Source organism: Ranitomeya variabilis, chromosome 1, assembly GCF_051348905.1.
Source record: "Ranitomeya variabilis isolate aRanVar5 chromosome 1, aRanVar5.hap1, whole genome shotgun sequence".
Taxonomy (NCBI): domain Eukaryota; kingdom Metazoa; phylum Chordata; class Amphibia; order Anura; family Dendrobatidae; genus Ranitomeya; species Ranitomeya variabilis.
This window is the reverse complement of record NC_135232.1, coordinates 705,540,748-705,553,801: the sequence shown is the minus strand read 5'-3', so window position 1 is coordinate 705,553,801 and position 13,054 is coordinate 705,540,748. Positions and strand designations below refer to the sequence as shown.

The window sequence follows — 13,054 nt, the reverse complement described above, 5'->3', positions numbered from 1 at the left end:
TTCTATTCTATCCAGATGGATAGATAGATAGATAGATTATAGATATAGATACTTTACATAGATAGAATCAAGGGTGGACACACCGCATGGGCAGCCGGTGTGACTGCACCGGGGCCCGGAGATGGAGGGGGCCCCTGCAGGGCAGTTGACACTGAGGGCAATCTGGCCCATGGGGCCCCTAGACAGATTGCCCTCATTTGCGATGGGCAGGGAGCGATCCCTGCAGCTCCGCTGCCTACAACATAGCAGCGGAGTGGAGCTGCACGGATCCATCCTGCTTCCTGCCCGCTCTTTCTGTCTGATACAGTAGCGCGACTGGATGATGTCAGCATTCAGCGCGCGGCTGTGCCAGAGAGAAAGCTGCCAGCAACGAAGATGCTGCGGCTGTGGGTAATGTGCGGAGAGGTGAGTGGTGCTGTGTGTGTGTCAGTGTGTGTCTGTCTGTGGCTGGTGTGGCTGCTGGGAACATGCAGAAAAGTGACTGGTGTATGTATGTGTCTGTTGAGGGCAATGATGGGGTGGTGGGAGAGGAGGCAATGTTGGTGCTGATGGAAAGGACAATGAAGGGGGTGATTGGGGAGGAAGCAATGATGGAGGTGGTGGAAAGGGCAATGATGGGGATGGTGGGAGAAGGTAGTGATGGAGTTGGTGGAAAGGGCAATGATGGGGTGGGGGAGGAATCAATGGTGGATGTGGTGGAAAGGGCAATGATGCGGATGGTGGGAGGAAGCAATGATGGATGTGGTAGAAAGGGCAATGATGGGGGTGGTGGGTGAGGAAGCAATGATGGAGGTGGTGGAAAGGGCAATGATGGGGGTGGTGGGAGAGGAAGCAATGATGGAGGTAGTGGAAAGGGCAATGATGGGGAGGTGGGGGAGAAGGCAATGATGGAGATGGTGGAAAAGGCAATGATGGGGTGTTGGGGAGGAGGCATGATGGTGGTGGTTGAAAGGACAATGATGGTGGTGCAAAGGGCAATGGTGGGGATGGTGGGGGAGAAAGCAATAATAGAGGTGGTGGAAAGGGCAATGATTTGGGCAGTGGGGGAGAAGGCAATGATGCTGGTGGTGGAAAGGATAATGATGAGGGTTGTGGGGGAGAAGGCAATGATGAAGGTGGTGGAAAGGGCAATGATGGTGTGGTAGGGGAAGCAATGATGGATATGGTGGAAAGGGCAATGATGGGGGTGGTACAGGAGAAAGCAATGATGGACATGGTGGAAAGGACAATGATGGGATCGTTGGGGAGGAAGCAATGATAGAGGTGGTGGAAGGGGCAATGATGAGGGGGTGGTAGGGAGGACACAATGATGGAGGTGGTGGAAAGGGTAATGATGGGGAAGGTGGGGGAGAAGGCAATGATGGAGGTGGCAGAAAGGTCAATGATGGGGTTGGTGGGAGAGAAGGCAATGATGGAGGTTGTTGAAAGGGCAATTATGAGGGTGGTGGGGGAGGAGGCATGATGGTGGTGATTGAAAGTACAATGATGGTGGTGCAAAGGGCAATGGTGGGGGTGGTGGGGGAGAAAGCAATAATAGAGGTGGTGGAAAGGGCAATTATGGGGGTGGTGGGGGAGGAAGCAATGATGGATGTTGTGGAAAGGGCAATGATGGGGTTGGTGGGGAGAAGGCAATGATGGAGGTGGTGGAAAGGCCAATGATGGGGTTGGTGGGGGAGAAGGCAATGGTGGAGGTTGTTGAAAGGGAAATGATCGGGGTGGTGGGGGAGGGAGCATGATGGTGCTGATTGAAAGAACAATGATGGTGCAAATGGCAATGGTGGGGGTGGTGGGGGAGAAGGCAATCATGATGTTGGTGGAAAGGACAATGATGGGAGTTGTGGGGTAGAAGGCAATGATGGAGATGGTGGAGAAAGCAATGATGGAGGTGGTTGAGAGAGCAATTATGGGGGTGATGGGGAGGGCAATGATTGGGGTGGTGGAGAGGGCAATGATGGAGGTGGTAGAGAGGGCAATGATGGGGTTCTGGAGAAAGCAATGATGGAGGTGATGGAGAGGGCAATGAGGGAGGTGGGGGAGAGGACAATGATGGGATGCGGGGGGAGAAGGACAATGAGGGGTGTAGGGGATTGTGATGAGAGGAAGGGTGATTTATAAAGGACTTACTAACAGGGGGAGGTGGAGAAAGATGTTAGATATGGATGTAAAAATGAATTGCGTGATGTAGAAGGGTGCTAAGCCCCTGATAGCGTCCTTCCCTATCTCACAATTCATTGTGATGCTATCGGGGACTCAAAATTTATTGGGGAGAGGAGAGGGTAAAGTTCATAGGACACTTTATAATCAACTGAACACTGTCAGGGACTTGTAATGAATTGGGAGGAGGCAGAGGATGTTTAGTACTTGATAGCGTCTTCTATCACCCCCAAATTTATTATGATGCTATCAAGGACTTATAATGAAAGATGGGGATTAAGGCTATGTGCACACGTTCAGGATTTGCAGGAGAAAATTCTATATTCTCACATTGATGTGAAACATCTGTGTGCTTCCAGGTTTATTTTATTGGATGGAACAAGGGCTTGTGGAGTTTTATAGGTTTATTCACACATACTGTACATGAAAATCACGGATCTGAGAATGAGATCCGTGAGGGTCAGAGAATGTCCTCTTTGGATCCGATTTTGAGGACACCAACACTGCACACAGATACAGGGATGTAGCTCAGTGGTTAGCACTGCAGCCTTGCAGCGCTGGGGTCTTGGGTTCAAATCCCACAGAGGACAACATCTGCAAGGAGTTTGTATTTTCTCCCCGTATTTGCATGGGTTTCCTTCTGGTTCTCTGGTTTCCTCCAACATTCCAAAGACATACATAATGATTCTAGATTGTGAGCCCCATCGGGGACAGTGGCGATAATGTAGGTAAAGCGCTGTGGAATTAATGGTGCTATATAAATGAGTAAAGTAAATAAATAAATTATGCATAACACAGTCCCTTAGTATCTAGTGTACTCACTTATTATGTATAACACTGTCCTTAGTTACATACACTGCTCAAAAAAATAAAGGGAACACTTAAACAACAGAATATAACTCTGTAAATCAAACTTCTGTGAAACTGTCCACTTAGGAAGCAACACTTTTTTACAATCAATTTCACATGCTGTTGTACAAATGGAATAGACAACAGATGTAAATTATTGGCAAATATCAAGACACCCTCAATAAAGGAGTGGTTCTGCAGGTGGGGACCACAGACCACATCTCAGTACCAATGCTTTCTGGCTGATATTATGGTCACTTTTGAATGTTGGTTGTGCTTTCACACTCGTGGTAGCATGAGACGGACTCTACAACCCACACAAGTGGCTCAGGTAGTGCAGCTCATCCAGAATGGCACATGAATGCGAGCTGTGGCAAGAAGGTTTGTTGTGTCTGTCAGTGTAGTGTCCAGAGGCTGGAGGTGCTACCAGGAGACTGGCCAGTACACCAGGAGAAGTGGAGGGGGGCATAGGAGGGCAACAACCCAGCAGCAGGACTGCTACCTCCGCCTTTGTGCAAGGAGGAACAGGAGGAGCACTGCCAGAGCCCTGCAAAATGACTTCCAGCAGGCCACAAATGTGCATGTGTCTGCACAAATGGTTAGAAACCGACTCCATGAGGATGGCCTGAGTCCCCGACGTCCACAGATGGGGGTTGTGCTCACAGCTCAACACCGTGCAGGACGCTTGGCATTTGCAACAGAACACCAGGATTGGCAAATTCGCCACTGGTGCCCTGTGCTCTTCACAGATGAAAGCAGGTTTACACTGAGCACATGTGACAGATGTGACAGAGTCTGGAGATGCCATGGAGAGCGATCTGCTGCCTGCAACATCCTTCAGCATGACCGGTTTGGCAGTGGGTCAGTAATGGTGTGGGGTGGCATTTCTTTGGATGGCCGCACAGCCCTCCATGTGCTCGCCAGAGGTAGCCTGACTGCCATTAGGTACCGAGATGAGATCCTCAGACCCCTTGTGAGGATATATGCTGGAGCGGTTGGCCCTGGGTTCCTCTTAATGCAGGACAATGCCAGACCTCATGTGGCTGGAGTATGTCAGCAGTTCCTACAAGATGAAGGCATTGAAGCTATGGACTAGCTCGCCTGTTATTCAGACCTGAATCCGATTGAGCACATCTGGGACATCATGTCTCGCTCCATCCACCAACGTCATATTGCACCACAGACAGTCCAGGAGTTGGTGGATTCTTTAGTCCAGGTCTGGGAGGAGATCCCTCAGGAGACCATCCGTCGCCTCATCAGGAGCATGCGCAGGCAATGTACAGTAGGGAGGTCATACAGGCACGTGGAGACCACACACAATAGTGAGCATCTTTTCCTTGTCATGAGGCATTTCCACTGAAGTTGGATCAGCCTGTAATTTGATTTTCCACTTTGATTTTGAGTATCATTCCAAATCCAGACCTCCATGGGATATTCATTTTGATTTACATTGATAATTGCTATGTTTTATTGTTATGAACACATTCCACTATGCAATGAATATAAACTTACAACTGGAATATTTCATTCAGAGATATCTAGGATATGGTATTTTAGTGTTCCCTTTATTTTTTTTTAGCAGTATAGTTTCCTCTTTTATTATGTATCACACCGTTCCTTATTATGTACCATCCTCTCTAGTTATATATGGTGCCGTTCCTTATTATATAGCTTCCTCTGCTGTTATGTACAGTGCTGTCTCTTACATAGTTTATTCTTATTTTTGCTATTCACAGCGCCCTCGTATTGTATAGGCCCCTCTCTTGATGTTGATGGAGCAGTCGGTGACCAGACCACCAGTCCAACAGCCTCCTCCATTAGAAAAGAAGCTTTCCCATGATCCATCAGCCGTCATTGCATTGTACATCTAACAAGACAGGATGGTATGTAATAAAGACAGGGCTCTATATAATCCGATATGTAAGGGACGGTCTGTACATAACAAGAGGGGGCACTGTGTTATAAGGAACTGCAATATACATAATAAAGCAAATTATGTAATATATAAACATGTATGTATGTGGATGTGGATATTTTTATATATATATATATATATATATATATATATATATATATATAGCTTTGTCGCCATAAAAGGGGGCAGACACATTTCTTGCTCAAGGGCCCCAAGCTGTCAGTGTCTGCCCCTGGATAGAATTACTTACCTGCTATGAAGAATGTGACAAAGTTATCTATCAAATCCTCCTGACTGCAGCCATCTTCCAACTCTGAAAGGAGAAATAGAAGGAGATGATGAGAAACAAGAATAACTTCATCGCACATGGAGACTGAGCGTATTAGGAACACATTTTACCAAGTCTCAGGCAGTTTTATATCACCACCTCAGGAGGGGGATACTGTAATTGTAACAAAGCCACTCATAGTATCTGTCTATTATCTAACTACTTATCTATCTATCTATCTATCTATCTATCTATCTATCTATCTATCTATCTATCTATCTATCTAATAAATATATATATATATATATATATATATATATATATACTGTATATATATATATATACCTCGTACACACACACAGTGGGTGCAGATAGTATTCAGACCCCTTTACATTTTTCACTCTTTATTTCATTGCAACCATTTGGTAAATTCAAAATAGTTAATTTTTTTCCACATCAATGTACACTCTGCTCCCCATCTTGACTGAAAAAACAGAAATGTAGAAATTTTAGCAAATTTTATAAAAAAGAAAATCTGAAATATCACACTGTCATAAGTTTTCAGACCCTTTGCTCAGACACTCATAATTAAGTCACATACTGTCCATTTCCTTGTGATCCTCCTTGGGATGGTTCTACTCCTTCTTTGGAGTCCAGCTGTGTTTAATTAAACTGATAGGACTTGATTTGGAAAGGCACACACCTGTCTATATAAGACCTCACAGCTCACAGTGCATGTCAGACCAAATGAGAATCATGAGATCAAAAGAACTGGCCAAGGACCTCAGAGACAGAATTGTGGCAAGGCACAGATCTGGCCAAGGTAACAACAGAATTTCTGCAGTACTCAAGGTTCCTAAGAGCATAGTGGCCTCCATAATCCTTAAATGGAAGAAGTTTGGGACCATCAGAAGTCTTCCTAGACCTGGCCGACCAGCCAACCTGAGCAATCGTGGGAGAGAAGAGCCTTTGTGAGAGAGGTAAAGAAGAACCCCAAGATCACTGTGGCTGAGCTCCAGAGATGCAGTAGGGAGATGGGAGAAAGTTCCACAAAGTCATCTATCACTGCAGCCCTCAACCGTTCGGTTCTTTAACCCCTTTCTGCCAGCTGATGGAATAGTACGTCAGCTGGCAGATCCCCTGCTTTGAGGTGGGCTCTGGCGGTAAGCCCACCTCAAAGCCGCGACATGTCAGCTGTTTTGTACAGCTGACATGTGCGCGCAATGAGCGCGAGCGGAATCGCGATCCGCCCGCGCCCATTAACTAGTTAAATGCCGCTGTCAAGCGCTGACAGCGGCATTTAACTAGCGCTCCCGGCCGCGCGGCCGGAAGTGCTTGTACTGCTGACCCTGTCACATGATCGGGGGTCAGCGGTGCATTGCCATAACAACCAGAGGTCTCCTTGAGACCTCTATGGTTGTTGATGGCCGATTGCTTTGAGCGCCACCCTGTGGTCCGCGTTCAAAGTACACCTGGATTTCTGCTACATAGCACCTCTATGTAGCAGAGCCGATCGTGTAGTGCATGCTTCTAGCCTCCTATGGAGGCTATTGAAGCATGCCAAAATAAAAAAAAAAACTGTTTAAAAATATTAAAAAAATAAAAAATATATAAAAGTTTAAATCACCCCCCTTTCGCCCCAATCAAAATAAAACAATTAAAAAAAAATCAAACATACACATATTTGGTTCAGAATCGCCCAATCTATCAATAAAAACAAAGGATTAACCTGACTGCTAAATGGCGTAGCGAGAAAAAAATCAAAACGCCAAAATTACGTTTTTTTTGGTCGCCACGACATTGCATTAAAATGCAATAACGGGTGCTCAAAAGAACGTATCTACACCAAAATGGTATCATTAAAAACGCCAGCTTGGCTCGCAAAAAATAAGCCCTCACCTGACCCCAGATCACGAAAATTGGAGACGCTACGAGTATCGGAAAAGCGCGCAATTTCTTTTTTTTTTGTGTGTGCAAAATTTGGAATTTTTTTCCACCACTTGGATAAAAAATAACCTAGACATGTTAGGTGTCTATGAACTTGTAATGACCTGGAGAATCATAATGGCAGGTTAGTTTTAGCATTTGGTGAACCTAGCAAAAAAGCCAAACAAAAAACAAGTGTGAGATTGCACTTTTTTTGCAATTTCATCACACTTGGAATTTTTTTCCCGTTTTCTGTTACACAGCATGGTAAAACCAATGGTATCGTTCAAAAGTTCATCTCGTCCCGCAAAACATAAGCCCTCACATGGCCATATTGACAGAAAAATAAAAAAGTTATGGCTCTGGGAAGGAGGGGTGTGAAAAACGAAAACGAAAAAACTGAAAAAGCTCCGGGGGTGAAGGGGTTAAGACAGAGTAGCATGACGAAAGCCTCTCCTCAGTGCAATGTATAACATACACCTGGCACTCAACTTATAGGTAAGGAGTTTATTTTACAGCAACAAAAAACGTTTTGGTCACAAACTTTGACGTTCATCAGTTACTGTGAACAGAATATAACGGTACTAAGTATACAAGGATGAAAACCAAAAAATAAGAAAATAAAAATATAAGGAAATAAAGTATATACAAAATGGACTGGCTGGTAATTATTTGGTATGGCACAACATTTTTGCACAAGACATCAATACATACGTATAGAAAAGAACCAACCGATTTTTTTTTGTTATATATTACTAAGGTGTTGGAACCTACCTGGGCACCACATTCCGAGGCTGTGCACACGTTTATTCACTATATTGCATCTCCTCAGTGCAAGACATATGAAATTCCGCATAGAGTTTGCTAAAAAACACATGAAGGACTACCAGACTATAAGAAATAAAATTCTCTGGTCTGGTGAGGTGAAGATAGACCTTTTTGGTGATAATTCTAAGCGGTATGTGTGGAGAAAACCAGGCACTGCTCATCACCTGCCCGATACAATCCCAACAGTGAAACATGGTGGTGGCAGCATCATGCTATGGGGGTGTTTTTCAGCTGCAGGGACTCGACGACTGGTTGTCATTGAAGGAAACATGAATGCAGCCAAGTACAGAGATATCCTGAATGAAAACCTCTTCCAGAGTGCTCTGGACCTCAGATTTGGCCATAGGTTCACCTTCTAACAAGACAATGACCCTAAGCACACAGCTAAAATAACAAAGGAGTGGCTTCAGAACAACTATGTGACCATTTTTGACTGGCCCAGCCAGAGTCCTGACCTAAACCCAATTGAGCATCTCTGGAGAGACCTGAAAATGGCTGTCCACCAATGATCAATGATCACCATCCATCCTTACGGAACTGGAGAGGATTTGATTGGAAGAATGGCAAAGGATCCCCAAATCCAGGAGTGAAAAACTTGTTGCATCATTTCCAAGAAGACTCATGGCTGTATTAGCTCAAAAGGGTGCTTCAACGCAATACTGAGCAAAGGGTCTGAATACTTATGACCATGTGATATTTCAGATTTTCTTTTTTAATAAATTTGCAAAAATTGCTACATTTCTGTTTTTTTCAGTCAAGATGGGGTGCACAGTGTAAACTAATGAGAAAAAAAAATAACTTTTTTGAATTTACCAAATGGCTGCAATGAAAGAGTGAAAAATTTAAAAGGGTCTGAATATTTTACATACCCACTGTATATCTATAATGTCTCATCTATCTATTTATTATCTATATATCTAGCTATCTAGCTATCTATCAAAAGAAATTACAGCAGCACTCTGTAAGAGCCAAGATATGTGAAAACACTGGGAGCCTTAAATCTAAGCTTGTCTAGTAGCATGTGGCATTACCACATAAAGTCTCCAAGGTCCTGAAGCAGCAAAACAGCCACAGACCATCATACTACCACCATCATATTTTACTGTTGGTATGTTGTTCTCTTTCTGAAATACTGTATTACTTAAACACCAGATATAATGGGACATACACCTTTTGTCTCGCCAGTCCAGAGGATTCTCCAAAAGTCTTGGGGATCATCATGATGTTTCCTGGCAAAACTGAGACTAGCTTTTATGTTCTATTGTTCAGCAGTGGTTTTTGGGCTTGGAACTCTGCCATGCAGGCCATTTGAGTCCTGTAGTTCTTTGGATGTTGTTGTGGGGTCTTTTGTGACCTCCTCGATAAGTTGTTGCTGTGCTCTTAGAGTAATTTTGGTCACTCCTGGGAAGGTTCACCGCTGTTCCATGTTTTCATCATTTGTGGATAATGGCTCTCTCTGGTTTGCTACAGTCCCAAAGCTTTAGAAATGGCTTTATAACCTTTTCCAGACTGATAGATCTCAATTAATTTCCTTCTCATTTATTCCAGAATTTCTTTGGTTTGCGGAATGTTGTCTAGCTTTTGAGAATCTTTTTGTCTACTTTAGCTTGTCAGGCAGGTCCTATTTAAGTGATTTCTTGATTGAGAACAGATGTGGCAGTAATCAGGCCTGGGTGTGACTAGGGAATTTGTACTTCACTTCCCAACGATGTGATAAACTACAGTTAATTGATGTTTTAAGGGACAGGTAAACATTTTTTCACACAGGACCCTGTAGGTTTAGATTTCCTTTCCCTTATTAATAAAGACCATCATTAAAAACTGCATTTAGTCTTTACTTGTGTTATCTTTGTCTAATATTTGTTTGGCGATCTGAAACATTTAGGTGTGACAAACATACAAAAGAATAGGAAATCAGGAAGGGGCAAACACTTTTACACACAACTTTATCTATCATTTAATCTATCTATCTATCTATCTATCTATCTATTTATCTATCTACAATCAGCTGGAATCCCATGAACAGTAAGTGATGGCATATACTATGTTATTACTTACTACTCAAAGAGAACCCCTTTAAGTTTCTCATTTAGACAATATTTGCATTTCCCATATTACCCTACTAGGTATATAGTCTATTGATCTTTATATATGTTTGTATCATCTATAAATAACTGTTGAAATACAGGTATTATTACTTCTATTATTAGTATTGGTATATTTATTCTAAATATTAAAGATGAAGGTGTAACACTGACATAAGACACCATTTATTATAATGCCTTAATTTCTCACGACATACCTGCCCCTTTAAGAATCTGTGTGAGGATATCCACAGGTATGTCCTCCCCATCCTGAATTGCCTTCATTCTTCTCTTTATACACTCCTGTCCAGTTTTCCTCAGGAGTTTGATGTTCTCTTTGACGTCTCTAATGAAAGCCTGCTTTCCTGGAGTATACTAGAGAAGGAAACATACATGGTTTCATCCTGTAACTAATCACGGAGTGCAGTTGTGATATTTTAAAGGTCAATCATTTTTTGATCATTTGATCACAGGTTGAATCAGGCAGCAATTGTTTAATGTCCCTGCAGCGCCCTCAGAGTGGAAATAGAGTATTACATACTTCTTATTGAAATCAATGGGCTGCCTCCCTCTGCTGGAGAGGATGCAGACAAAAAGGAGACATGTTACAGGTCTTTTGGAAATTGCCCAACTGTAAATTCCCTCTGGGTACAAATCTCCAAAAATATATTTAGTAAACTCCTTAGCACACCTTTCACTCTCTTGCCTCAGACAGCCCTACTCTCGTTAGGACTCGACCAAATGGAACATGCATTGAAGCTCATCATAATCCACATCTGTATAGTTGTGAAGAACAGTATAGCCTATCATTGGAAAAGTCAATACATACCTCCATTGGGCGACATAATGCTACTAATTTCTCAACATAGGTCACACGAGTTTCAGTTTGCATTAGCAAACAATCAGTTTGCCAAATTTGCAAAAAAATGGTCTAAATAGGACCAAATTTTTCCTACACCGATTACTTGAACCTCTAGACTAACTAACGTCCTCACTCCATTAATACGCAGAACGACATAGGTTAAATACATGTTGCCTAATTGCTCATGTTAATTTGTTTACTTATAGATATAGCACCTAGGTGCTTTTTATATGTTTACACTACTTATGCTGTCAACAAATAGTTTGACCTATTTATGTGTATGTATATTGTACTGTTTGTTATTGTCATATTTTCCCTTCCCCCATCTTATCCTCCCCCCTCCTTTTTCCTCCCTCCTCTACCCACCTTTTAACTATCCTGTTCTAGTTAAAATTCAATAAATCGTTTGAAAAGAAATCAATGGGCTGCATAATAAATGGCACATGCTTGGTGGTCACAGCCCCTTCTGCTAAAAGCAGAGACTGGAGCTCGCTCTGATCACTGCTGTTTAAGCACCTAAATACCGCTGTCAGTGTTAAATTAATTGCATGGCACAGTCATAAATACCACTGTTGCATTAAATTTAATGAGTATGTTGGGCCTATCACAATCATTCCATTAACCATCGTCCCCTTCAATGATGACATCTGAATAAGCCGATTTGTTGGCAATGGCCGTAGTGCGGCTATATAGGAGTTCAGTAATTGGTAGCTTAGTACCATGGTATTGCAGTATATAAGGAAAGCAATAAATTGATTGCAGGTTGAAAAACCCTAAAGGAACTAAAAAGAATAAAATAAAAACTAAAAAAAGTTTTAAAACTATAAAACAAAAAGTTTAAATCACTTCCCAATTTAAAAAATGAAAATATTTACATTTTTTAAAAAACTAACATACGGTAATTGATATTGTAGCGTATGGAAAAGTCTGTTAAAATTTCAGGTCTCAGAAAATGGTGAAACAAACCAATTTTTCTTTTTCACAAAGTTTTGAATTTTTTTTAACCACTAAAACAGAAAGAAAATCTTTCAGTTTGATATCGCCAATAATCGCACTGACCTAGGGAATCATCTTGTCTGGTTACTTTGAATGTCATAAAAACAAAACCCAAAATACAATGACAGAATTACGGGACTTTATAACCCCACTTAGAAATTTTTCCCATTTTTCGGAACGTTACATAATTCAAAACCACATTACTGCCTGCAAAAAATCCCTTAGCCCTCATGCACCTATGGAGGTGGGAAAAAAATATGACTCTTGGAAGAACGAGAGCAAAAAGAATGGAAGCACAAAAATGAAAAATCATCTGTACATACAGAAGTTACTAACTATATGTGTTTGCCTCCTCACTGGTTAGCAGCGTATAATATATACCATTGCTAAAGGATTCCGTGTCTCAATCATTCCTTTCATAACGGTTGAAATGGCTCTGGGGAATGGCGTCTGATCGTCATGAAGAGAATTCAGCTCCATTCCAAAGGCGACCTGGGAAAGGCAAATAATCAGAACAAAAGTTCATCTTAGTAAAAGGTTTCCTAACTTCCATGTGCTTTATGGGTGTGTTCACATGGGGCACATAAGCAGAGTATATTTCAGTATGGGCCATATGATTGCCACAGTGCCCATTATAAAATGCAGAACTGGACCAAAACGTTACACATTTGGATTCTCTTCAGAATAAACACTGAGCAAACAAAGCTCTGTTACAGTGCTCAGCTTACAATTCATGAGCCTGCAAGATGGAGGAAGTCAAATCATATCCAACAAGCCATATTGGCTTTGAGACCTGTCCATTTAGGAACAGCCGGATTGTAAGACATTGAGAAGCTTGCTCAGTGTGTGGGGGGTCATTTGTAGTGCTGTATACATCTATATTATGGTATAAACCCAGTTTTCCGATATTTTCTGGCACAAATTTTAGGATTGTCCATAGGTACCTTGGCAATGACATCCAGGGTGAGTCTGCTCAGCATATCGTGCATTCCAACATGACACTTTCCATCTGCCTTGTCCCCCAGCTTGTCCACCAGGTCTTCTGCTTTCTCGTTGAAAGTTCCCATTAATCCTATCAGGTAACTTTGAAATAAAATGTTGAAATAATGACATTGAATTCTGAAGTTGATTTTTGTACACTGTTGTTTTTAGAGTTCTTTAATGAGGCATAC

General features: G+C 42.3%; 1 protein-coding gene across 2 annotated transcripts in view; it reads right to left on the bottom strand.

Moving 5' to 3' along the window:
- Positions 1–13,054, bottom strand: part of LOC143777874 (cholesterol 24-hydroxylase-like) — a 34,312-nt gene that overhangs the window by 5,050 nt on the left and 16,208 nt on the right. For both annotated transcript variants that reach the window (XM_077267344.1, XM_077267345.1), the window contains 4 exons: positions 12,827–12,965; positions 12,264–12,374; positions 10,243–10,399; positions 5,169–5,231 (listed from right to left, as the gene is read on the bottom strand). In XM_077267344.1, the coding sequence (XP_077123459.1) occupies positions 5,169–5,231; positions 10,243–10,399; positions 12,264–12,374; positions 12,827–12,965 (470 nt within the window). The remainder of the gene's footprint in view (positions 1–5,168; positions 5,232–10,242; positions 10,400–12,263; positions 12,375–12,826; positions 12,966–13,054) is intronic.